Source organism: Festucalex cinctus, chromosome 8, assembly GCF_051991245.1.
Source record: "Festucalex cinctus isolate MCC-2025b chromosome 8, RoL_Fcin_1.0, whole genome shotgun sequence".
NCBI classification, from domain to species: domain Eukaryota; kingdom Metazoa; phylum Chordata; class Actinopteri; order Syngnathiformes; family Syngnathidae; genus Festucalex; species Festucalex cinctus.
This window is the reverse complement of record NC_135418.1, coordinates 22,010,220-22,037,166: the sequence shown is the minus strand read 5'-3', so window position 1 is coordinate 22,037,166 and position 26,947 is coordinate 22,010,220. Positions and strand designations below refer to the sequence as shown.

The 26,947-nt window shown below is 37.7% G+C and overlaps 1 protein-coding gene across 2 annotated transcripts in view; it reads right to left on the bottom strand.

The window, feature by feature from the left end:
- syn2b (synapsin IIb) overlaps nucleotides 1-26,947 on the bottom strand; it is a 65,866-nt gene that overhangs the window by 26,619 nt on the left and 12,300 nt on the right. For both annotated transcript variants that reach the window (XM_077528891.1, XM_077528890.1), the window contains exons 2-5: nucleotides 6,049-6,106; nucleotides 4,863-4,954; nucleotides 2,097-2,253; nucleotides 262-351 (exon numbers count right to left, since the gene is read on the bottom strand). In XM_077528891.1, coding sequence (XP_077385017.1) covers nucleotides 262-351; nucleotides 2,097-2,253; nucleotides 4,863-4,954; nucleotides 6,049-6,106 — 397 coding nt within the window. The remainder of the gene's footprint in view (nucleotides 1-261; nucleotides 352-2,096; nucleotides 2,254-4,862; nucleotides 4,955-6,048; nucleotides 6,107-26,947) is intronic.

Sequence of the window (26,947 nt, the reverse complement as noted above, 5' to 3'; positions counted from 1 at the left end):
TGTATTTCGATGTACCAAAAAAATAAATAAAATATTGTATATAAAACGTTTAAATGAAATCTTGTGTGACACACTTCTTCGATTTCTCTGAAAGGTTCGAAAATGTATTTTCAAAGGTAAAATGTTTCTGCAGTTGCAGAATACTGAAAATATCAACAACAAGACTCAAGACTAAAACTCATCAATAACATTCCATGTGCACCGATAATTAAAACAAACAAACAAAAACAAAAAAAAGACTATAAAGGTACAAAAGCTCACCATGTCCTTGTAGTTGGGGTAGAATGTCTGATCAATCACAGGGAATTTGTCAGCACCCAGCCTCTTCTGATTGTTGATCAACTGGGAAAACTGGAGATAAAAACAAGAATTAAGTGAAATAAATTATTAAAACAGCAAATTCACGAGAAAAACAAAAAACGATGACGAGCTATATACACATTAGGAATTCGTAATATGAGTGGGTTTTAATTCTTTATTATTGCATTAGTTTATAAAGTATAGCAAATGCCTTTCCATGAACTAGTTTTAAAGTTGGACACCCCCTGCGCAGGCACTCACAGCCAACAACGAGCCACTCTAAAGCAGCCACACCAGCGAGTAAACTATCTGAAAGGAAGGTATAATTCAAGGACGAGGCGTAGCTAGCTAGCAGCAGGCTAGCTGTGTGTTGCAATTGTGTTGGATAACCACTTGTGCCAGGGGTGTCCAAACTACGGCCCGGGGGCCATTTGTGGCCCGCCGTCCATTTTTTAGTGGCCCGCGACATATGCTAAAAATGGCATTTGACTCAGTTCAAATAAAATAAAAACAAAAATGTTTGGAGATGGTAGAAGTAAGAAGGGAGGGTATGGAAAAACAGGTGCTATTAAAGGTTATTTTAGTTAACTAAAATTAACGGAAAAAAAACAAATTAAAAAAACAATATCCTTAACGAAATAAAACAAAAACGAAGATGCTTTTTTTAAAAAAAAAGAAGACTAACAAACTACATTTTAGGTTTACAAAACTAACTAAAATTAAACTATAATAATAGCAAAAATGTCCTTCGTTTTAGTCTTTGGTAATTAATTTAATGCATGAGCCTTTGGGGATGATTTTAAATGTGATTTTTAGTAGATTTAATTTGATATAAACTGGAATAATGACGTCGTACCCATGGTGTTTTTTTTAAATGTTGCGCACGAGTAATACACATAAAAAAATAAACTAAAACTAATACTGAAACCAACTAAACTAAAACTAAGCATTTCTTAAAGAACTAAAACTAATAAAAAACTAACAGAACCACCCTGAAAAATAATTAAAACTAACTAAATTTAAAAAAACAAAACTCAAAACAAAATAAAAACTAAAATGAAAAATTCCCAAACTATAATAACCCTACTGCTATATTACAAATAAATTGGTTTATATACTGTAGCATTTTTATAAATTTGCAAAAGCACAAATAAATTATTTGTACAATTTTTAGAACTAAACACAACTTATGCGAACAAAGGTGCTCAAGTTCTGACTCTTTTAAGCCACAAATGGTTACAAAAAAAAATCTAAAAAACTGAAATGGTGGTGATAACGCTAAATCTCAATTCGGTACTACCACATAGCTCTCAGCCTTTGCATATGTTTTCAGCAATTGTCATGCCTTATTGTTCAAATGGTTGTGAATCTTTCTGTTTTTGTTCATAGTGTCATTTCTTTTTTGTTTCTTTCTTTTCAGTCAATAAAAGTACAACCCTAATGACTACATCGGCTGCTTTGTTTGAACAAAAGAAACGGAGCGCAGTGGCACATTTTGCTGAATACTTTCTGCTTGTTCAATTAAATTTTTAATCACTGCAGCAGCTCGTCACAGCAAGAGGCAGTAGTCGTGCTTCTGCCAGTAGCTGCCAAGTAGTGAAGTCCATTCTTGTCTTAATTGCTTCAAGGGATAGCGGCTTGATTACACAATTTGATATGAACGTTATATTGCTACAATTCCGCACGACACTAAAAAAAAAAAAAAATTCACATCCTTGTATGTTTCCTTTTATACTCGCCATTAAACTCAATTTTTTTTTTTTTTATTCAAAATGAAGGCTCTTAAAATGACTTACAGCCCAAGGTTTGTCGCAGAGGTTGTAAATGGAGTCCAGCGAGTTGACGGAGGGAATGCCGGCATACTGTAGACCGATGATTAGGTTTCGAAAGTCTTCGTTCTGGGCCATGCTGAAGGCGTGTTGGCGCACCAAGACAAAGTCTGGTCTAAAAGACCTGGTGGGGCAACAGAGAAGAAAATAAACAAGCGAAGAAATGCAATCGATGTGATAAATGAAAAAAAAAAAAAAAAAAAAAAAGTACAGAAATTAAGAGTTTTGCGTTTTATGGGAAGTCTTCAAACTTTGTGATCATGGTTCACCCACACACCAAGCCAAGATTTGAACCAAGGACCGCAAAAAAGCAAAGGAGATCTTTTTTTTCTTTTACTTTTTTTAGTCGATTATTAACTCATTCACTCCCAGCCATTTTCACAGAAGCAGTCCCGTTCGCTCCCGGCTGTTTTACTGGATTTTGACTGATTTTGCAAGGCCCACAGAATATTGTGTTCTATTGCTATAAAAACATGGAACCTATCAAAAGAAAGATTAAAGTCTCTTCTTTCATCAGGAAAAAAAAACATGTTTCTATCTGTTTCCGTTTTGCAGCAATTAGCATTAGAAGAGAGCTAAGTTTCATCAGTTTTCGCAAGTCTATTTAAAATTGTAAGTAATTGAGTTTTTTTCTACATGGCCCTGGTTGATCTCCTTTGCTCTGCTGCCACCTGCTGGCCGTTTGTGTAATAACTACCATTTCTGCAACCGTTCTTTGCAGTTGAGAGGCTGCATCAAATCCTTCTGTATGCTCTAGCATTAAAAAAAAAAATATATATATATATATATATATATATTTCTTTGGGACACTTAGAACATTAAAAAAAAAACGTATTTATACGTTATTGGGAGCAAATGAGTTAAGGAAATAAAATGCCTAACCCTAAGAAATATTTCTGAAATTCTCCTTGTGAGCCTCATTTTGTCCAATCAGGTGGTCTGCAGTCTGCATGGAGAATGAAATGAAATCGATCATTATGAAATCTAAACTCAGCGGCAGGCCAATGTCGACTGAGCACGGCTCTCTTGTTCTTTCTTCATTTATCTCCACACATGTGCACCAGATGAAGGCATATAAAAAAAAAAAAAATCTGAAAAAAAAACAAAAACGTAGTGCTTAAAAAGAGCGAGACAAGGAGAGGAAACGTCTCACTCAGTGTGCCCACCACCGGCTGTTTGTGCACCAAGAATGCTAATCAGACTCTGAGAAACCTCAAGTACTCGTTTGGAGAGGACACAGCAATTAACAACACAGCCTAATCTCTTCATTACTTATGAGAAGGAAAGGGCAGATCTACATTTTAATCAGATGTGACCAACAAACTCAAGGTCATCCCAGTTTCCTTCTGATCACGCTTAAAAGGGCTTTGACGACCATTTTGTCAGCGTGAGACGTACAAACCTGAAAGACTGGGCCAATTTAGTTTTGAAAAAATTTTGGGGAAAAAAAAAATCTGAATGTGGGAAGAGAACAAGACCTTTGGGATGTTTCTACTTCAGTTCCCATTCTCGTTATTTTGACAGGGCTGTAGCTTGAGCCAGTAGATATAAATAAAGATGAGTTGAGTATTGTACAGGACTTTGATTCGAAGACATCTGTTTTTGCTGTTATGTTAGCATCTCCAGCTAGGTGGTAGCTCTCTAGCTTCTGTCTGATATTAGCATCTCACATCTTATTTTAGTATCTCACATTAGTCACAAGCTAAATGGAACCAGTGTTTAGCAACCTTTTGCAAACAAAAAACCTTGATTTAGATCTTGTGTAATTAGCGTTGTGCATTTAACGCCAACGGTTTGTGCTGTGTGATAAGAAAATTCTGATGGTGATTAGGAGGTTAGAAGGTCACAGCCTTTTTCAAACAAACAACTTTTTTTTGGGGGGGGGGGATCTTGTGTGATCAGTGTTGTACATTTGATGTAAACAGTTGGTGAAAAAGAAATAAAAACAATGATTTTGAGATTGCTAATAAGTAAGTTAGCATCTCACGTTTGTCGCTAATTTTGTAGCTGGAGCTAGTTTTGAGCAACTGTTTGCAAACAAATGACTGATTAGGATTTTGTGTGACTGCTGTTGTGCATTTGGTGACATTTTGTGCTGCTGAACAAGTGAGCAAAGATGTAGACAGCTACGTTAGCTTGTCATGCTATGTTGCCGAATGGCTATAGCTAGCACACGCCTATAAAAAACAAACAAACAAACAACAATCAGATTACTTTACTTAGCAGAGGAGGAGCTAGCTAGCTAGCTAGCCAGCTAGATAGATAGATAGAGCTAGCTAGCTAGCTAGCCAGCTAGATAGAGCGAGCTAGCTAGCCAGCTAGATAGAGCTAGCTAGCTAGCCAGATAGATAGATAGATAGATAGAGCTAGCTAGCTAGCCAGATAGATAGATAGATAGATAGATAGATAGAAAGATAGAACCTACAAGTAAGTGACTCAAATCCAGATTCAAAACCATTGCATTTGACTGACATTGATGTGCAAACAATCATCTCTGCACATATAAACCCCCCACCCTTCTCTCAATGTTTCTCTACCTCTACTCATCATAAACAGAGCGTGAGTGTGCATACCAAGCAGCCACAAAACATAATTACACTACGGGTGCCCTCATTTCCTGTATTGGTTAGAGAAGCGAGCCCTTAAGACATGATTTACCACCAGCAGTATTCCAAGAGGGGGACTATCTAATCTGTGCAAATCTGAGGTCACCATGAATGGATGCGTATTCACCTGGCCGCTTTTGCACCGCCTCTGATGACCTGCATGTCCACAGTGCAAGTTCCATTTGAATGTGCGATGAGGTTGATGTCCGAGAACTCGGCCTGCAGGGAGACAGAGCAGACACAATGCGTTTGAATTATTAATACACATTGCGGTAAGACTGACATCAGAGCAGCGTTATTCTTGGCTACTTAGATGTAATTCGTCATGAATTATTGTGTGGAGGAGAAGCAGAAAAAAAAAAAATTTTTTAGGCCTAATATAGTTAGCTCATCGAGGGTCGAATCCTACGTCTGCTGATGGCGCCATTAATTGCTCTTCATTTGCACCTGCAGTTTGCTCTGTTTTAATGTCCTACTGACAAAGGATATTGCACTAATGATATTTCAGCGCAATCACGGCCACAAAGTTTGACGGCTGAGTGCAGTTTGCATCTGATTTACAACATATGGCGAAGGATAAATTCTGGATTTGCACCAAGAACACCGTGGCAGAACAATATTAGTTAGGTATATGGAAACTGGAATTAGAACATGAGATTGGAGCGAGGAGGTGCAAATAGAAAAGAGTTTATGGACATAAATGTTTTTTCTCATGAAACAGCACCGGTGCATTATGGCACATTCTGCTTGGCAGCAAGTTAGTGACGTATTTGACCATCTGCGCAGGCTTTGTGAATTAGACACTGGCTAGTGCCGCGCAAAAGCCATGTCAAACTTTAGTGGATTAAATCCATATGCTGTCACAATTTAAAATGAGTTGGGTTTGTTTTTGCACTTGTCGGAAAATTATGTGTTTTATGATAATTATAATTGTGAAATATAAATACATTTCACTATTTTCTAATTTACTTTAATTTATATATACCTATTTAAAAAAAACAGCAATAAACTGCTTTAAGATTTACTTGTATAATTTTGGAATTGTACATAGTAAATGTACAATTATATACAGTTTTTTTTGTTTAAAATGCATGTACCTCTTAATAAAAGTGATTATAATAAACAGAGTCAATAAATCCTGTTCAATACATGCTCCACTCCCCCCAAATAATTGAAAAAAATCTTACACTTTTCATATCAATGTTTTTCAGATAACCAATCTGATAATGATGATGATGAATAATGGTGATGATGATGATGATGATTGTTGTTGTAGTAGCAGTAACAGTATTCCTTCAGTGGCATTATAGTACCTGCTCCACTTTGATGTCATAGTCCCCGAAAATCTTCTTTCCCCGAAACACTTTGGCCCTGACAGAGAAAAGAAGGGACACATTTTCATTAACAAACTGTCCACACTCCCCTCTAGTGGACATCACACACTTCTATTGAAATAATCACAGAAAATGGAGGCCAGTTTGTAAATAGGCAGTTTTTCTCTGTCATAAGCAAATATCTATCTACAATGTAAAAAAAAAAAGTATATGGCTTTAAAAAAAAAAGATGTTTTTTGAGTGGCTTATTTGAAGCCCACCCTTGAATCTGAATTAAATTCTGTGGCATAACCTTTAAAAGGTCGTTCATGCTTGAACACCCACCAGTGTTGCTGAATTAAACCAATTCTGCAAGGAAGAGTGGCTCAAAATATCTCCACTGACATGTGAAAGACTCATTGCCAGTTATAGAAAATGCTTGATTTTAGTTATTCCTGCTGAGGGTGGTCCAATAAGTTATTAGGTTTAGAGGGCAATTTGATTTAACAACTGAATTTTGTGCTTACTTGTGTTATCTGTGACAAATATTTAAATTTGGCTGATGATGGGAAAGATTTAGGTGTGACAAACTTGCAAAATAAAAAATAAAAAAAATCATGAAGGGGGCCAACACTTTTTAGTTTTTTTACGGAAGCGTATTTCATTCACTTGAAAAAAAAAATAATAATCTTTTTTTTTCCTCACTATTTTTTTTAGTACTGAATAAACTCTTTTTTTTTTTTTCTGTTTTTCTGAATATTTTTTTTTCTGTTTTACTGATTATTTTTTTTCTGTCATAAAAAAAAAATATATATATATTCCGAAAAACAGGAAAAAAAAAAAAAAAAAAAGAGTTTATTCAGTACTCTGATTGCGAGGTGGGAGTAACAAGATGGCCGCCCTGTGACTTCAACGGCTTGGACCGAGTTAAAAATAAATAAATAAAAATACTCAGAAAAACTAAAGTTGGTGCTCTGTTTTTTGGAATATTTTTTTTTCGTTTTTTTTTTTGTTTTTTTTTAATATTCTTTTCCCCTGTTTTTCAGAGTAATTTTTCCTCCTGCTTTTCTGAATAATTTTTTCGCTGTTTTCTTTTCTTTTTATTTTTTTTATGACAGAAAAAAAATATTCGGTAAAACAGAAAAAAAAATATTCAGAAAAACTGAAAAAAAAAATACTCAAAAAAATCAAATCTCCCCTCCAAAAATTAGGCAGAAAAACGTGAGTTTGTTTTTTTCAAGAGAATGCAATACACTTCCGTACCTTTTTCAAACCCTGTACAAGAAAATAACATTTCAGACAAACAGTGTGATCGCCACAATGTGATTGACACATATGAATGCGTCCAGTCAAACAGCGTCCTTGAAAGCTGACTTCCTGTATTTGGCTGCCACTTTGCAGAAGACGGATGTAGGAACAGATTACAAGTGAAGAAGCAGGCAGATCGATGAGGATGATGACGAGGCTGCCGGCCAAGCTGCTCGGGACCTTTTTATTATTTTACACAGCACCGTAAAATGGATCGCAGATGGCTTTCATTACGTGAATCAGGAGCCAACAAACTGAGGCTAAATAAAGCAACCATGAACGAGTTGGTGCAAAAGCCCCACCCCCCCACCACCCTCCTCTTTTTGTTATTCATGCACCTGATGCAGTGTGGATTCATAATGCCTCATTATGACCCACACAATACGCCTTGTGCACTAGAAAATGTATTTTAAAAAACAAGTTAACGTGCAATCATGGCCACCTGCCTAAATTAAAAATGTACATAACATTTCCCTCCATAAAAACTCTTAGGAACTAGCCCAGAGGCATCTTGCTCGTTAGCGCAGTTCATTAGGATGAGACCATCTGTGATTGAAAAACACCACAAGGACGAGAGAGGATGTAAGAAATCAATAAACAGCATCTGACATTGGAATTGTAGGGGCACGTTTCCCTAAAGTATTGCTATATTTGCAGAAATTGATAGAGTGCCTATCACATGTGGCGTACCACAGGGATCAATACCGGGTCCCGTGTTTTTAAAAACGAATGCAGAAGAGATTGCATGATGCAGATGCATGGAATGCAGTGAGCAATTTCTCCCGACTCGTACAGAAGCTGCTGTCACACTTTGAGTAAACATGAGCGGCCTCCTGACTACAAACATACAATTATTTACATTTGGAACCTGGTCTACATACTGGTACACAAAACGAGTTTTCTGAAAAATATAACAGCTGATGTCTTCGTGACCACAAACCCACAATCGTTATATAATATACACACTCAGATCAGAGTTAACACATAGAAATACTAAGTAACTTTTTCTTTCTAGTTGTAATTCTTGTAAGGAGAGTAATTGTTTCAATGTTGCATGACTAAACATGAGACATGGCACAGAATGGTTTCAAGCTCTTCTTTATCATGTATTCTTTGACATCATATTTATTTTGATATTCCCCAATCGTTGTGAAGTAACTTGAATACTGCATGAGAAATTTTTGAAAGAAATAGAAGTTTTTATTTTAAAGTATGATGTGTCCACTACAGAGGACATTTTTTAAAACTTAAATGCTAGGCTCAAATACAGTTAACATAATTCAAACAATACTTTGTGTTCTTAAGAGTCTTATAGAAAATATGCTAACAACATTTAAAGCATAAATTTGTTCAATAAATTATACACTTACTTTTGCTTGCACTGAGGAAAGCCATTTTGTTTTATGATGCAATCAAAGGTACCAAAGCCCCACCCCTACACATTTGGTATCATTGGAAAGCTCCGAATGTCCTCATAGAGCACAAAAGGAGTTAATTCAATCATATGCACTGGGTGGGAGATATTCTGGTTTAAAAAGGTCCACTACAGAGGACAAATTTGAATTGCTGGTAGTCAGGAGGATATACAGACAATGGATTTTGGATTTCCCATCCATGGCAAACGTCTAATGGCTAATGTAAGGTTAGCATCATCCCCTGTTAACAAACTTTTCGGGGGCGGGCGGGAATGTCCAATTCTTGACAACACCAATAAATTAAAAAAGTTGACTTCATCACATGAAACAAATCATGTGTTTAATTGAGTGATTGATTTAGTGCAACACCTTGTTGAGAGGGCTTGATAGAAAAATGATTGATGTGTTTATGTGGGCTCATTTGATCCATTTCAGGCTTTTATCCAATATAGTGCGGAAAAATTGGCAATCACTGTTCAAGTTTGGGGTTTGAATGTGTGGAGCTTTTGTGGGTATTTACCAGGTACTCATGTTCCCTCTCAGATTGAAGAACATGCATATTATCTCCATCCAATTCTTGTTCATAGGTGTGAATATGAACGCTATATATGTGATTAGCTGGCTATCGGTCCGGGGTGTACCCTGAAGTCAACTGGGACAGTCTGACAGAATGTTCAATATTCTATTGAGAAGATTTGATATTAACAGGCCTATGCTGATTTAGTCTATAGCTCAGTGCTTGGTGAAAATTGATGGGATGAGCTCTGTTGACTCGATTTTCAGGATCATTTGATGCAGCCTCACTTTCAATATCGATCGGCGGAGTCCAGGAGTCTGAGACAGCCATGGAAGGGTGTGCGGTCTAAGCCAGAGGGATCAATGCCGGGTAACGAAGGGAAGAGCAGAACAAAAATACATAACAACAATGTATGGATGTCAAAGAAGAAGTGACAGCTTTTGATGCACTTGATTGTGTCCTATATGCTAAAATTCAGCCTCGTATTGATTTAAATGTGCACTGATAGAGAGAATGCATCATAAGATTTAAAGGGATATTTGACTTATTGAACCATTTTCAGCAGTAAAAAGTTAATATTTTATCGATAATTAATATGGTAACTTCATTATTTTTCATGTAAAATTAATACCCTTAAAAAGTAATTTGTCTACTTGCTGTCGACTGATGATGACATCACCTGTGCTGAGGAAGTAGATAACAACCAATCATGGCTCAGTTTACTGACCAAAGGTGATGCCATCATCAGTCGACAGGAAGTAGAAAAATTATTTTATAATATAAGGTATTAATTGTACATGAAAAATAATGAAGTTATCAAATTCATTCTGGACAAAATATGAACTTTTCACTGCTGAAAATTGTTCAATGAGTTGTGTCCCTTTAAAGAAGCTGTATTTGCATCTCAAACAGATCTAATGAAAAAGGAAGCAAAAACAAGACTATAGACTAGAGGCACTGTACATATTGTATATAATATATTGTCATCCAAAATACTTGCCTAAATCATTTTCTTTTTTTTTCTTTTTTTTTTGCAAAAAATGTTTATTTGCCAAAATCATCTCAGGATGCAAATGGTTAATTTTTGTGTTTCATGAAAAATCTGAAAAACAGACTGCAATTATTATAACGTGTTGATATATGTAGATACATAAATATCTACTGTAAAAATTATATCGATTACCCCATATTAGATATATCATAAAATTATCAGCATCAATGGCTGCAATATCAAATCAACATTTAATGATTATCCCATCATAGCTGTATGACAATATTGTAAAAAAAAATTGCAAGTTATTATACCATTTTATGGCTGTAATGTGATGTATTGCAGATCATAGATGTTTTTTTTAATTATTATTTTACAGAATTTACATTTATTACCACATAATCATTGTCCCGTGATATCATATTATCGTGAGAGTTGGCAAAAGACAGCATGTTTTTTAACACCAAAATATCAACAACTGTGTAAGTGCTCTCAATATTATCATATTGCAAGTTGCTATATCAGTTATCACATCATATCATTGTATTCGACAAAATACCATCATGCTCTTCAGTATCTATACCAAGACACAAAATTGAATTCTATCCTGGTATTTGGTAAAACCATGATCATGGTTTGAATGGGCCCATCAAGCTTGTCTATAAAGCGGCATCTGCGCGACAAAATGATTCCCTGCGTTCATGTGTGTGGCCTTTTTAAACACACGGCAGCATCACAGGGTCACTCCTGATTGCAACGCGCGTCCTTTAATGTCAACGAGCACTTGAGTGAAAAGACGCGGGGCTCCGATTGCCCGCACCGGTATAGCAAGCCTCAAATCAGCCATGTTGGCTTCAGCGAGCTCCCCTGGGGCGAGGACGTCGCATGAATTATTTAGGCGGCGGCACGGTGAGACTCCAAACACCTCCGCGTGTATTTTCGGCAACCGTGCTAGTATTCCAAAGACGAGGCGTGTCACGACTGAGGATAAACAGCAGCTGTTTAGCTAAATGCAATGTGAGAGCATTTTTTTAAGTAGCTGTCACTATTACCAACTAATTAACTCATTCACTCCCAGCCATTTTCATAGAAGCAGTGCCGTTCGCTCCCGGCTGTTTTACTGGATTTTGACTAGATTTCGCAAGGCCCACAGAATATTGTGTTCTATTGCTATAAAAGCATGGAACCTATCAAAAGAAAGATTAAAGTCTCTTCTTTCATCAGGAAAAAAAAGTATGTTTCTATCTGTTTCCGTTTTGCAGCAATTAGCATTAGAAGAGAGCTAAGTTTCATCAGTTTTCACAAATCTATTTAAAATTGTAAGTAATTGAGCTTTTTTTCTAGATGGCCCTGGTTGGTCTCCTTTGCTCTGCTGCCACCTGCTGGCTGTTTGTGTAATAACTACCATTTCTGCAACCGTTCTTTGCAGTTGAGAGACTGCATCAGCCTTCTGTATGCTTTAGCATAAAAAAAAAACAAAAACAAAAAAACGTATAAATACGTCTTTGGGACACTTAGAACATAAAAAACGTATTTAGACGTTATTGGGAGCAAATGAGTTAATGGGTGGAAACCAATATTAAATAAGACTTTTTTTTTTTTTTCCCCCAATTCCCAGATGTGGGAAATGCTGCTACACACAACAGAAGGAGCAGCACAATATCAATTTAATTGAAGCAAAAAATATGGCAAATTGTTTGGATTATTTTCAATGATATCATTAGTGCATGTTTTTATGAAGAACAATAGTACAGAGTGCTATTTATCATACTGAAAAACATATTTATGAATAATGGTATGTTCAGTCAATGAATTAAACTCATCTCATTGCTTAGAATGAAGCAAAAAAATCTTTGCCCACTATGCGGACAACCTCATCATAGCTTTATCCAGGACATACATTGAATTGATCGCAGAGTGAACAGGAAATTCCCTCTGGTGCACACGCTTAGTGAACACGCGTGTGTTAGTGTTTCCACTGACGGTGTTTTAGTGAAGAAATAAAAGCATGCCGAGGGAACATCTCAAAGCTAATAGCGGTCTTGATTGTTCTTCCCGCATGCAGATAATGAGAGATTTGCAAGCGAGCGGTGTGTTGTTGTTGTTGTCCAAGGAGAGTAATTAGAAGAGACGCGTCATCTTTTTATTTCCGCCTTGTAATTTGACAGCTTTGTTTCCACCGTCACATTTGTTTCCCCCTCTCTCCTCTACCTTATCATCTTGTTTTCTGCCTCATATGCTTCCCGCCTCACCTGCTCTCTAACACCTTCTCCAGCATGCTCTTTTCCTCATTTCTTGAGATTCAAACAGGTACATGGATACATTCGATGCACGGTAATGCCTTGAGATACAAGCTTAATTCGTTCTTTGTATTTTTAAATCATTTTTTCCCCATTGAAATGCATGCCCATGAATCTATTCTATTTTTCTTCAGAAAAAAAAAAAAAAAAAAAAAGATGTAACGGGTGTTTTAATGAGGAAAAATAACACTCCATAATATTGCACTGTATAAAAATATATACACAAAGAAGTAAACAGTTTTTGTGACATCATCATCATTGCATCATTTGAATGCTCCTCCATCTGGTCTGCCTGCCTAGGCCACATGGGGGCGCAGTTTGTGTTGCTAGTTAGCTAGTTAGCATTAGTACCGTTTTCACTCAGGAAAATGCAATATATAAATACAGGATGTATACACCCAAGCTTCTTGTGAGTGGGTGAGTGACTGAGTGAGTGACTGAGTGGGTGAGTGAGTGAGTGAGTGAGTGAGTGAGGAAAAAAAAAAACGTGAGTGCTGTCAAGTTGCTGCGGGAGTGACGTCATGCAGCCGACAAATTCGCCCGGCAATGTCTGCAGACAGTGAGTGACACGCCCCCCGCTACCCCTCACTCTGCGATTGGCTGGAGGGGTAAACAACTGTCTGTCCACAGAAGTGTCCCGCTGTTGACACAAAATGGCAAAATGCAGGCTATTGGTTAGGAAAAAATCACCACCACACATTAACAAAAGCCCAGAGGTGTAGATTGAGAAAGAGTTCATGGGTATACATCCTGTATTTATATAGTTCATTTTCCTCCGTTAAACCCTCCCGCCTTTAAGATAGCAGACTGTAATTCTCTTCGTTTAATGTTTAGTTTGAGAGTAAGCTTCTTTTTGATGAATTTCTCACAATTTGCGACACTTCTGCTTTTTGTAGTGTTGTAAGGAGTCCATAATTGCCACCATACAGTGCTTGTATCTCAAGTCTGCACTCATATGTCAAAGGCAAAAATCTGTCGCGTAATGGCTCAAATCTCAGTCGCAAATCGAGTCACTCTCATTTCAAAGTGCCACAAAACAATATAAATATATTTGTTGTTAAATAAATAAATATATAAATAATATAATAATATAGAAATAAATAAATGAATAAATATTACACACATTTTGGACGTGCGACGATTTACCTTCTGCATTCATGAGCCTAAAAAACATAAAAAATAAATAAAAAAATAAAGGATTTCATATAATATAGTGGACTGCACGAACAGGCAAAAAAGATTCTTTAATTCATTGTCTCAGAAATACAATTTATACACCTGCCAACTTCAAGATATACTGGGGTACACTTTGAGCCTTCTTTTTTCACTTTTCCATGATTATTACTTTTCCACGAGAATTGCAGGCAGGTGGACAATCTGTCACCAAGAAAATGAGAGGCACAACTCATGAGTGGCCGGGAGCACATGTCTCTAAAGCGCAGTCTCTGATCGCGGTAGTAAGAGTGCAATGATTCATCTTTCAACAAGGTGAATCTAAGGTGAGCGCGTGACTTGCTGTGGCAAACGGAAATTCATTCTGCCGCCAGGGAGAGAGGAGGATTCTACAAATACAAACAATAAAACAGTTAAGCTACGCACACAATGAAACCAGAGGCAGAGCCAGACCTAAGATTCAAACCAAGACCCTCGGAACTGTGAGGCAGACGTGCTAACCACTACGTCACAAAAGATTGTGTTTCCTGGGGCCCCTACTCGAATTAACGTGTCATCACTTCCTCTATTGGGCTGCATTGTAAATGTGTGTATAAATCCATCACCCAAAAGCAATTGGGTAGTGTTAAAATGGGCTAAAGACCAAGGGTGCAAAAGAGACAAGGACAACAAAACTGCTGATCCAATTGTTGGCACAGCGGCTGATTGAAATGCGTCGCGAATGAATATTTCAGTGGGAATGTGACTGGCTTGTTACAGACAAGAGTGGGAGATTTGTTATTTTAGCCAGGTAGCCCGCCCGTCCTCTTCAAATATTTGTGGCAACAACTTAATGGTTGAGGACTGAGGTGCGTGACAGGATTTAAAATATAGGTCTCACTTGGGTTTCACTAGATCGGTTCCGATTGGCTGTAATGAAGGAACGCTCTCCTTACATTACAAACGTTACAGTTTTTAATCATCGCTAATGGGGGCCACATCGGACTACACGTACTTCCTAAATCAGATATATGACAAAAATACAATTTTAAATATATGGTAAAGGGAGCATATATAGCACTTAAACTACACCATATAGTGCCCAAAGCACTTTACAATGCCTCATATTCACCCATTCACACAACAATGGCCAAATGCTGCCAGGTCCATTGGGAGCAAATTCAGGTTCAGTGTCTTGCTCAAGGACACTTTGACATGGTCACCAGGGGTGAGGATCGAACTCAAAACCTCACAGATGAGAGATAACCACTGAGCCATGTCTCCCCGACAAAATATGAATATATGTCTGTAACATTTTTCACAATACATTTCTAAATGGATAAAAGATCCAGCCTTCAACCACAAAGGGTTTGAACAATCAAAAAATAACCACATACAGTACGGTGATTTTCTTTAAAAATGCATAAAAATTACCATTCAAGGATGGCACAAACCTGCTGAGCACCAAACCAATATTTAGTGTATGAACTCATTTTGTGCATTTTTTCACAAAAATGAACTCGTTCAAAATTGTTAATGTGTACTCTATTATTCCGCTGTGTCAAAAATTTCCCCCAAACTTATGCAGTATGAGATAAGTATGTTTGTTGCAAGTGCAACAAACTCATTTTTGCCATCTAGGGGTGAATGTTGATATTACACATTAAAAGTATTCAGTGGAACTCTGCTAGGGTCGGTAGAGTGAAAATCTGCATTGACAAAAAAATCTTTTTTTTGTAAGCCCAAAATATTCATCACTAAACATTGATGAACCTCCACAAAAAAATGGGTGTTTTTTTTTTTTGTTTGTTTGTTTGCGTTTTACCACTGTGGTACAGGAAACAAGTTTAGAATGTTTCCCCACAAAAGCAAATGTAAAAATATTTATTTGTTTTAATTAATGAAGGGGCCATTCAGAGTTGGATTCAAGCTAAAGTATTTAATTCAATGTTGAAAAACTATACAAACAGAGATACTATTATCAAATGATGAATAAATGCGAAACTGCATTTGTACAAATAAAGTCATCCACTCTAATCAGTGCTTTAGCTGTCATAAAACACCTGGTACTCTGCAGTTTAGTTAAAAGAATAAAAATAAAATAAAAATAAAAAAAAATAAGAAAAGACCCCAGACACTAATTTGAGGTGATACTTGCTAAACAATAACAACACTTGGTGACTGATAAAAACAGAAACAAAGAATGAACACCTCCACCTCATGAGATACACAATGCAGCATTTATGAAGGTTAAAAAAAAATGAGGTCCTTTAGACACAGCATTCCCGACGGCAGCATTGTGCTACACCCCACAAAAAAGCTCCACCAAACTGTCCATATCCGACTGCGTGTGGACCCAATTAGCAAACAGATGAAAGTTGCGACTAGCTGGTGAGCACAACAGTGAAAAAAGCCATTAAAAGCGTGATAATCTTTCTCCGAAGGGAATATTAGCAAACACGATAGCCATGAACTTCAAGTAAACCCTTGTAGGTCCAAAGCGTGTGTGATTATTAAATGCTTATGTGCCACCAAGATGCCATTAAAATCATGACAACATTTATATTTGAGAGATAACAGGACATTTTTTTTTTTTGTACAGAACAGGCTTGTTTTCAGCAGAATGCTGTACGAAGTAATTTTGCTGATTTGGAGCACAGGGGCATTCCTGGCACACCAAAACACAATCTATAAAAGTAGCAAGATTAATATATCATACAGCGACAGTGTGCCACTTCAGCAGGATGAACGGAGGCAGCTGTCGATGGGCCCGTGATATAATTTTTGTAAAAGCAGCAAGTTTATGTTTACTGCCTGAAACGGAAGCAAATTATGTCAGTTACGCCATCCGCACCGGCCGAAACCGAGTAAACTCACAGTCTGTTCGATAACTAGTTTTTATGAGGGGAAAACCACCAGTTTTTGGTGCGATTCAAAGGCATCACAACATTGGCAGATGTCCGTTCAATCAAAAACGCAAAGAGTAGAATAAACATCAATTTCATACACACCACAAAACACCAAAAACAATGTTAAGTCTTATGGTGCGCCAAAAGCCAAAGAATACAGATGTGTTTTAAGACGTGTTATAAAAGAAGATAAAGAGGGGGATTGCCTAATATTTTGTGGAAGGTCGTTCCAAAGGAAGGGACCGGCAACAGCAAAGGCTCGATCCCCTTTAAACCCCCACTTAGCCCTCTGTACCTCCAATTGTGTCTGGTCTGCTGCATAGTGGTGCAAGAGCTCAGCGAGATAAGGTGAGGCAAGACCATTTAGAGATTTAAAAACAAATAAAAGAATCTTAAAATGGACTAAATTTCACTGGCAGCCAGTGAAGAGATGCCAGGATAGGTGTTATGTGTTCCCTCTTACGGGCACCAGTAAGGAGACGAGCAGCAGCATTTTGGACAAGCTGGAGACGATGGAGAGAGGACTGGCTGATTCCAAAGTAAAGTGCATTACAGTTCGCTGCGGAGTATCTGGACAAGTGGCAACAGTCAAAAACTCGAGAAGAAGACAAAGAAGAAGACGAAGGGGAAGAAATAAGAAGAGTAAGGAAGAAGAAGAGTGAAGAAGAAGAGTGAAGAAGAAGAAGAAGAAGAAGAGTAAGGAAGAAGAAGAAGAAATAAGAAGAGTAAGGAAGAAGAAGAGTAAGGAAGAAGAAGAAGAAGAAGAAGAAGAAGAAATAAAAAGAGTAAGGAAGAAGAAGAAGAGTGAAGAAGAAGAGTAAGGAAGAAGAAGAAGAGTGAAGAAGAAGAAGAAGAAGAAGAGTAAGGAAGAAGAAGAAGAAATAATAATAAGAAGAAATAAGAAGAGTGAAGAAGAAGAAGAAGAAGAGTAAGGAAGAAGAAGAAGAAATAAGAAGAAGAAGAAATAAGAAGAGTAAGGAAGAAGAAGAGTAAGGAAGAAGAAGAGTAAGGAAGAAGAAGAGTAAGGAAGAAGAAGAGTGAAGAAGAAGAGTGAAGAAGAAGAAGAAATAAGAAGAGTAAGGAAGAAGAAGAGTAAGGAAGAAGAAGAGTAAGGAAGAAAAAGGGTAAGGAAGAAGAAGAAGAAGAAGAAGAAGAAGAAATAAAAAGAGTAAGGAAGAAGAAGAAGAGTGAAGAAGAAGAGTAAGGAAGAAGAAGAAGAGTGGAGAAGAAGAAGAAGAAGAAGAAGAAGAGTGAAGAAGAAGAAGAAGAAGAAGAGTGAAGAAGAAGAAGAAGAAGAAGAACAAGAACAAGAAGAAGAACAAGAAGAATCTTTTTTTATTTTATTTCACACTTTCAAATACAAAACAATGAATACAAAGCTCAACAAAACAAAAACAAATTCACTTTCCAGGGAATCTGAAGAGTAAGTCGCATTTTTTGGGAGAATGTATTTTACCCAAACTGATATCAAAAACTCTGCCCCCTCACATTAACCGCCCCTCCTAGGGGTGGTGCTCTATTCCAATCAGCTGAGCGTCTTCCTCATCTGAAGGTCATCTATCCTTTGACCACACATGGCCATCCCAATTCCACTTCTAACACCATTTGTCACCATATAGTGTTGAAAAAGTCTGTACACTCATCATGATACCAAAAAGCCAGACACTTTGGCATGGTTGTTGAGCCCTGCCACCCTATCAGCCTTGTGCCTATCACATCTGCAGAGTTCATATGAAAGTGGTCACTTATCTCAGGAGTAGACTCATGGGCATATCACAGATCCCCATACCAATTCCCACTTCCGATGCTATTTGCCATTTGAAAAACCTGGAGCTGCACACCTGGGTGCTCCATATTAATCAGCCTAGTATGTTATCTTGGTGGAGTCTCTGCGAGTTACCTGTTCCAAGGGCCCTGCAGGGCGTATCGCATTCTGGCACCAAAGAACAAAGCTCTTTGGCATGGATGACAGATTGAGAGTAAGCATCTGTTGCTACGGGGCGCTTCCTCGCAATAAAAACAAATGCATCCATACTTTTGAACTGTATTATTAACAATAGTTCAATGAACAATGAAGAGAAAAAGCTTAGCCAGTCTTCAAGCACAATTGCACACAGTGGAATCAAACCGACCCCAGGGCCTGGTTATTGGCAGTAGGCCTGCTTTTTCGACTTCTTCCCTTGGTGACAATTTTCCAGTGTGCTGATAAAACTCTGGTGACACATTCTCCCATAACAGAAAAAAATAAGGTGTTGTCAATATAAATATTATGCAGGATATAACATTTAAAAAAATACAAATGTGTGCTGTAGTTAGTGTAAATAGAGCTAGGGTGGCGTTGGTGACATTTCAACACCTAATTGGGCTTCTGCTCAAGTAAACAGACCATGTAATTTATTTATTTATTTATTTTTTGTCTCCACAGTTTAATTAAAGACAGATGTGACTTGAATGTGTCTTTATACAATACATTTATTTATTTATGTCTAGTGTTGTTCCGATACCGATACTGGTATCGGCAGAGGTGCCGATAATGCATTAAAACAGTGGTATTGGTATCGGTGACTACTTACAAGTAACATGCCGATACCATTAATTCCAACGCTAATATAGGATTTTAGATGCAGCATCTTGTGTCTTGCTGGCGTACGACATTCACTGGTATGTCACATGTTCACTGCATGCCGATCTAAGATATCCTATTGGCCCTTGAATGCTCTGAACCAATGCAGCCTTTTCATGTTGAGGAAAAAAACCCGTTAAGTATCGGTATGGTATCGGTATCGGCCGATACGGCAAAGCTGGGTATCGGTATCGGGAGCAAAAAACAACACTATTTATGTCTAGCAATCATTTAAAAAACAGAAACTGGTACCCCGACTGTCAGGTATAAATAAGTGTCCATCGACTCCATTCCAAAATAACAAGTAAAGGCTATTTCTAACCCCTTAAGTCACCAAATAAACTGGCGATAGTTAGTGCCATGCTTTGGTGTAATGTGGTGTAGTCGCTGCTGTGCACAGACTTTTGACACAGTGTAATACCATTAACATGCCTTTAATGTGGGAACATCCAAGCTTAGTTCTTTTTTAATTGCAATTTGGATAAGCGTCCTGTATGTACTCGGACAGAACGTACTGATGGATTATGGATATTTCATCCACGCCATGATGGTGAGATCATCCTGTCTAGAATTAAACAAAAAATAATCTCTTTGTAAAGCCGTCGAGGAAGCCCCAGAATCTCAGACTTGCACTTTTGTAACTCACATTAATAGCAAATAGAAGGGAAATGCACCTTTTTATTTATTGTGTTTAAATAATGCACAGCAGATAAACTACTTTCATCTAAAGAAAGGCACTTTTTTTTTTTTTTTTTTTTTGAACGGCACAACAGGAAACTTTCACCACCAGGCTATTCTGTGCTTTATAGCTTGTTCTCCAAGTTGCTAATTAGCCGAACAGATGACTCTACTTCCCCTGACTGGCTCACTTCAACTTCCAAAGTGTCCAACAGGGAGAGCGCGAGAGGAAGATGGAGATGAGACAGTCGTGGAACGACAGAACAGCGTATGTCCTCAAGATGTCACGTTTTCGTGTTCGATTGTAGGGTGGCACTGAAGTGCACACAACAACAAAAATCTTAAAACACAAAAACAGATTTAAAGTTACTTTATGTAACAATTTTCCACAAAGTATCTTTACAATAGCCTTTTTGACAATTTATGACTGAAACATCTTCTAATTGGTAGATTAAAGGGATACTTGACTCACTGAACAATTTTCAGCAGTGAAAAGTTAATATTTTGTCCACAATTTATTTGCTAACTTCATTATTTTTCATGTGCAATTAATACCTTTAAAAAGTAATTTTTCTACTTGCTGTCGACTGATGATGACATCACCTGTGCTGCGGAAGTAAGTAACGGCCAATCATGGCTCACCTGTTTTCTGGGTTTGGTCAGTGAACTGAAACATGATTGGTCGTTATCTACTTCCTCAGCACAGGTGATGTCATCATCAGTCGACAGCAAGTAGAAAAATTACTTTTTAAAGGTATTAATTGTACATGAAAAATAATGAGGTTACCACATTAATTATAGACAAAATATTAACATTTTACTGCTGAAAATGGCTCAATGAGTCAAGTATCCCTTTAACACCTTAGCTGTTCTCAGACTGGATTCAGTTCAAATTTCCCGTCCTCTGTGATGTCATGTGCACATTGCGTATGTGAAAAAGGGGGTGTGCAGTTGACTGCTTGGTTTGGTTTTTTTCCTTTTTTTCCTTTTGTTTATTTTTGTTGTTATGTTTTGATTGTTGTGTGTATTACTATTTTGATCTGTAAATTTGAATGTATGTACAACAGCTGAATGTGTTCATTTAAAAAAAAAAAGAAAAAAAGTTGGTATGCAGTTTCATTTTCGGCCACATGTGGCAGTAGCGTACGGAAATTCAATTTTTAGCGTTCAGCAGCTTTAAAAAGTAAATAAATAAAAACAAAACAGCAAATTAAAACGCACAAAAGGCAAAAACAAAAACCAATCACTACAGCAATAATTAAATAAATAAATAAGTCTTTCTGGATTCCTATCTACTATGTTGCCGGCGTCATACAATTCAATCAGTCTGCTCTTGTGAGACTTCGGCTCACTGAGAGACTAAAGATTAAACTAACTCAACGATAGCCTTTTGCTTTTTATTTATTTAGTTTATCCTTAGTTAAGTATTTTTTTTGGTTGTGATAATTCTATTTACATTCAGGTTGTATAATCTTTTTTTTTATTTTTTATTTTCTATGGGAAAGAGCAGTCTATTATCTAACTCACCAATGATGCAACTGCTGACGTCTGTGTGACAGTGTACCTTGGTGTTAAGGTAATACAGTCATGCTGGGCTGACCTCGCTTTCAGTTCCACTGTTCCTTCACTCACCAGCTCACATGCTGTCATTTGTGTGTGTGTGTGTGTGTGTGTGTGTGCATGTGTGTTGAGCTGTGACACGGCTGAGTGCAGCAGCCTCCCCGGGGCGGTCATGTGCCACGGTGCTCGGTCGGACCACTGAGACACGTGTCGCAGATCTTTTCGGTTACAATACAGTAAAAATCATTGTCTTTCGTAACACGAGCGCAAACACAAGCTTCCATTCCGCACTCCACATTTTGTCTTGCTTACGGTTTGCTTTCTCAGACATCCTCTCCTCCCCATATCTCAATAGGGCAAACAACAGCTCGCCTTTGCAGTTTTTTTTCTCCCTCCCCCATTCACTTCTTGTTATCCTTGACATCCATTCCGCAAACACCTTGCGACATCACAGACGGGAGATGGAACCGTTTTTATTGTGCACTGCTCATTCTTTCCTTTGCAACCTCTCATTTTGCCGCTGAAGTGTTTTTCTTTTCAGTCTTACATCATATTTCATGGCCACAAGATTATATGATGTGAAACTGATTTTAAAAGCCTCTAACTGTAAGTAATTTGTATAGCAAACGATTCAATTCATAACAATGTTTGCCATTACAGTTGTACTGTAGGGATGTAACGATATCCAAACGTCACGATACGATATCACAATATGAAGCTCACGATACGATGATTATCACAATATTGTGGAGAGGTTGCCGATATTAAAAAAACAAAAAAACATTGTGCTTTTGCACATAACAGCAGTGTTACGTTATTATTATTATTATGTTTTGTTAATACACGCACAAATTGAGTTCCGCCACATTATGACTTGCTTCACAGGCATTACGTTCCCCTTCATCTGATAATTAGTGTAGATTTTACATAACATGAACATACAGAACATAGAAGGGTCAAAACAGCCCTAATGAAAATTAAATTGCACAAAAAAAAAAAAAAAAAAACTCACCACCAGATGGTGCTAAAACTACACAAATGCAAATCAACCTGACTTTCTTCACAGATGTGTTGCATTTAATTAAATATTGTGAATGTGACGACGACGATATTGTGGCAATTTTAATATCACGATATCACGCTTATCGTTACATCCCTATTGTACTGTACACCAACATACCACCTAAAAAGGCCTTTCTGGTTCATGAACAAGACTTCTATGCCATAAAGAAATCCAATGTAAAACAATAAGAAATGTGGTAACTGAGCCTGCCTTGTGCTGCATGAAAATGAGATTGGAATCAAATCAAATAAAATAAAAGGACTATCACAGAGAAATGCAGTAAAATGGCAAAACCCAAGGCAGTTAGTCATTGGAACAAGCGAACTCTGTGAAGCAACTACACACAGAGGCGACTGGAACGCTGTTAAAGACGTCTCCATTAATCACAGAACCTGTTTACATGTTTTGATAGGGTCCGCTGTTTTGGTTTGCTAAGTAGTTCAAATATGAACAACAAAAACAAGATGTTTCTGCGATCACGTCTAAACTAGATGAAGCAGTTTTAGTTCTAAAAGGTCCGATTCCAAGTAAGCGATTGTATGTTTGTGATCATGTGACTTCATGTTAAGCATAAATGGCACCACAGCTACCATAATAGAAGACCTAGTACAAGTTCTGTACAGAATCTCCTAGAAAGGCTAGATAAAGTACAGGGTAGCAGAAAAAAAAAAAGGGAACTTTTTAACAATCCAATACAACCAAGGGTGATGGAAGAAAAATATTTTATTCATAGTAATTGAAATGTCAAAACATTCCATTTACAATCAAACAATGATGGAATCCCAGTTATCCCAGCTGAGAAGTTTCAATGGATTCGTCATCTACAGAATGAAAAAAAAAAAAGAAAAAAAAAAAGAAAAAAAAAAAGAAAATTCCAACATTGTTTCTTAAATGGCATGTTTTAAGGTTTCAATATGAATAAAATATTTTTCTTCCATCACTTTTTTTTTTTTTTTTTCACACACTGTATTTCCCACTGTTTATTAGAGCACAACTATTGCCACAACCCGGTGAATAACTGGGGCATTTCCACAAATGTTGTGTATTATTTTTGCAACTACAGTAAGCATTAATAGTGTGCAAACTGCACCTCCTCGGCAAACTGTACATGATTATGGATGTGGCTGTTTAGGATAAGCTCAAGAGGGAGATTTTGTAGTCACGACCGCGCACACGTTAAGGTAAGTGTAGGCTCACCATCTTCTTTTGGGCTGTTCACATGTAAAAGGGCTTGCTGAGAGAAATGTCATGTGACCTCCCCGCCTAGGGTGGGTGAAACGCAAACACGGACATCACGACGGCACAAATGCAACGCAGTCGGGCAGTGAAGCCGCCCACGCTGGCATCGTGCCGCTGCAGCACATACGGAAACATACAGGCAAGGAAAACAGCAACCCCGAATTGTTCCCTCCTCTCCCCTTAATCTCTTTAGTGTAATGGAAATGATTCATCACAAGTTTGCCAACCTAAGGACAGCCATCACGGCAAGGCTTCAATTACTTAACGCGTGATTTATGTGGCCTGCAGCATGAATATGAGTTCGGTGTACAATGGGTGCCAAATTGAAAAACAGCGGAAAACAAGGCAGCTGGTGACAAGGAGTGCAGGTGAACAACAGCTGACAAATAATTCAAACAGATTCCTAAAACCAGACTTTAAGAATGGTCTTTATGAGAACAGCAGATTTTCTGAGTTAGGGTTATTCATGACGGAACATTGATTGGTGAGTGAACGAGATATTGATTTATATTATGTTATATTGCGGGCTTGGCAGAGCTACTTGCTTACACTATATGAAAACATTAATAGTAGGGGTCTGCCAAAAAAATCGATTCATAAAAGAATCGAGATTCTCATTTATTAATCGAATAGATACTAATATCCAAAAATCGATTTTATTTAAATTAGAAAAGAAGTAGAAGGGGAAAAGGCAGTTGTCGCCCACATGCTGTTTTTGTGGAAAAGGGCACTTACAATACAAAATTAATAAATGTTTAAACAAAAAAACAAAAAAAACAAAAAATGTAATATCTATTTGTCATTTTGTCTTGCAAAGCAGACTGGAGTAGATCATCACAATGTTATTCATATCTGTAAATTGAAGCAGAAATCATTTCTCAATCAAATAATTTCGAATCGAAAATCGTTTGAATCGAGAATCGTAGATCCAAAAATCGTAATCGAATCGAATCGTGAGACAGTCAAAGATTCCCAGCCCTAATTAATAGCTTTATATAGTATCATCCAAAGCACCCATGTCAAAACTGATGACAAGGGGTCATTCTTTGAAGAATTAGCTAGCTAGCAAGATTGATAGTTAAGTAGGCGACAGTTCATTTTAAGATACCTTTGCGCTATCCAAATTTTGGGGGAGATGCAGTATGAATTATAAGATACAGTGGAGTAATAATATATACCTATATTAATAAATTCCTTCTTTTTCTTGATTTGTTTCGACAGTCACAACGTAAGGCCTGGCTGGGCACAGCCCAAAAAGGCATGTTGGGACCCCCTTCCCATTGGTTTGCCACTTGTGGAAGGGCCCAAGGGGGTCAGGGAGCAGTGTGGCATAAATATGAAACAAATGAAAAAATAATTTTTACACCATGTGCGACTCACAACATTAAAATGTCAGGACTGTTGTAAACCGAAGCCCCCTTCTATGCATTTGTTGACTAAAATGCACTTTATTTGAATTTAAAACATACCTTATTGTGTCCAATATTAACTGCTGTGTCTTGACAATTCTACAAAGGAAATGTGGCCTTTTCCGTTTGTTAATGTAGCATATCAAACGTCAAAAGAGCGTTTAAAATGCAGCAATTGCACTACATCCCACTGTGTGTTGTAAAACAATACCCCAGGGGGCAGATACTGAGTGGGCCAAACCAATAGTGAATAGTGAGCAGCTCAGACTGGCTTGAGGCCAATCTGATTTGCTGATCTCCAAACTCTCATTCGCAATACCGAAGCGAGACCTTAGGAGAAAATGTTTTTGATAGCTAGAAATGAGATTGTTAAAATAGATTTGAACATCTCGGCTTATTCTGTTCTAACGACTTTTCCGCTATTATCACAGCTTTCCCATCTGAGTCCTCATGTCGCTTCTCTTTCTTCTTTTCTCTACTCACACTCTCCTCCTATTCCCCCGCCGACATCCAGTAAAACAAACATTGCTGATTCACATCGACGCTGTATTAAAAAAAGCGCAGGAGCAAACATGGAAGCTTCTTCCAGCTCAAACACGGTCAGATTTCATCTTGTTTATGCTGTGGGACCAAAGCCAGAACCTCAGAATTCATTTAGGAGGACCTCAGGCAGCAAACCTGTTTGCTATTAGCGGGCCGCACCCAACGCAGGGGGAACAATTATGAAAAAAAACTCTTGGAAGATAGATACTTTTTGACAATGGAAGGAAGTGATGTAATCATTGGTTGTCATGGTAACTGTTACACAGTAGAACCTTGAAACTCAAACACCAGGTCAGTTCATAAAGGTTTCATACATTGATTCATTTTGGTTATCATATCTGGCTCTCAATTCTAATAGTTCGACTACAGTACGTGGATTTTCCCTGGGCACGTTTACTTCCTCCCACATTCCAGAAACATGCATACGAGTTTAAACGAAGACTAAATGATTATATCTGTAGTTGTGAGCTCACCTGAATTAAAACACTATTGTCACGGCTATGAAGTGCGGTGGAGGACCCAAGTGCAGGAGGCAGAGGTGCTCAAAAAGGAGTAAATTCAATCAAACAAAACAAAAGTGGCAAACAGGGTACTTGGTAACTAAGAATAACAAAACACAGAAGGGGGAAACGGTACAAGACAAGACAGAACAACGGCAGCTTGGACGTGCGGAAACAAGAACAACGAACCGACAAGAACTGAAGCAAAAAAACGATAACTAAGTACACACACTAATTGAGAATGATTAGACACAGCTGGGCAAGACACAAGTGGCAGGGGGTGCTGATTGGTTGACACGTGAGGAAGGGCAGGCGAACACAGGTGGACATGACAAGGCTTGACAAGACTAGGGAAGCAGAACATAAACATGACAAACTCAAAACCAGAACCCCAACAAAAACAAAGCAAAACCCAACCCAAACAGAACCAAAACATGACAACTATAGATAATGAATGGATGGTTGTTTCAAAAAAAAGTGTTGAACAAACACGGAAGTAAACCAGCATCACAAAATGAATTGTTTTGTACTTTGGAGGTTCCCTGGTATTTTAATTGTGCTGCCCCTGAGACTGAACCAACTGAGATTATAAGTCTTAATTAGATACAATGTGCCTGCACAAGAGAGCATCTCTTTTGCCCCAGTCTACTAATTGCATTGCACCGCTGCAGAGCAGATCATCAAATTACCTG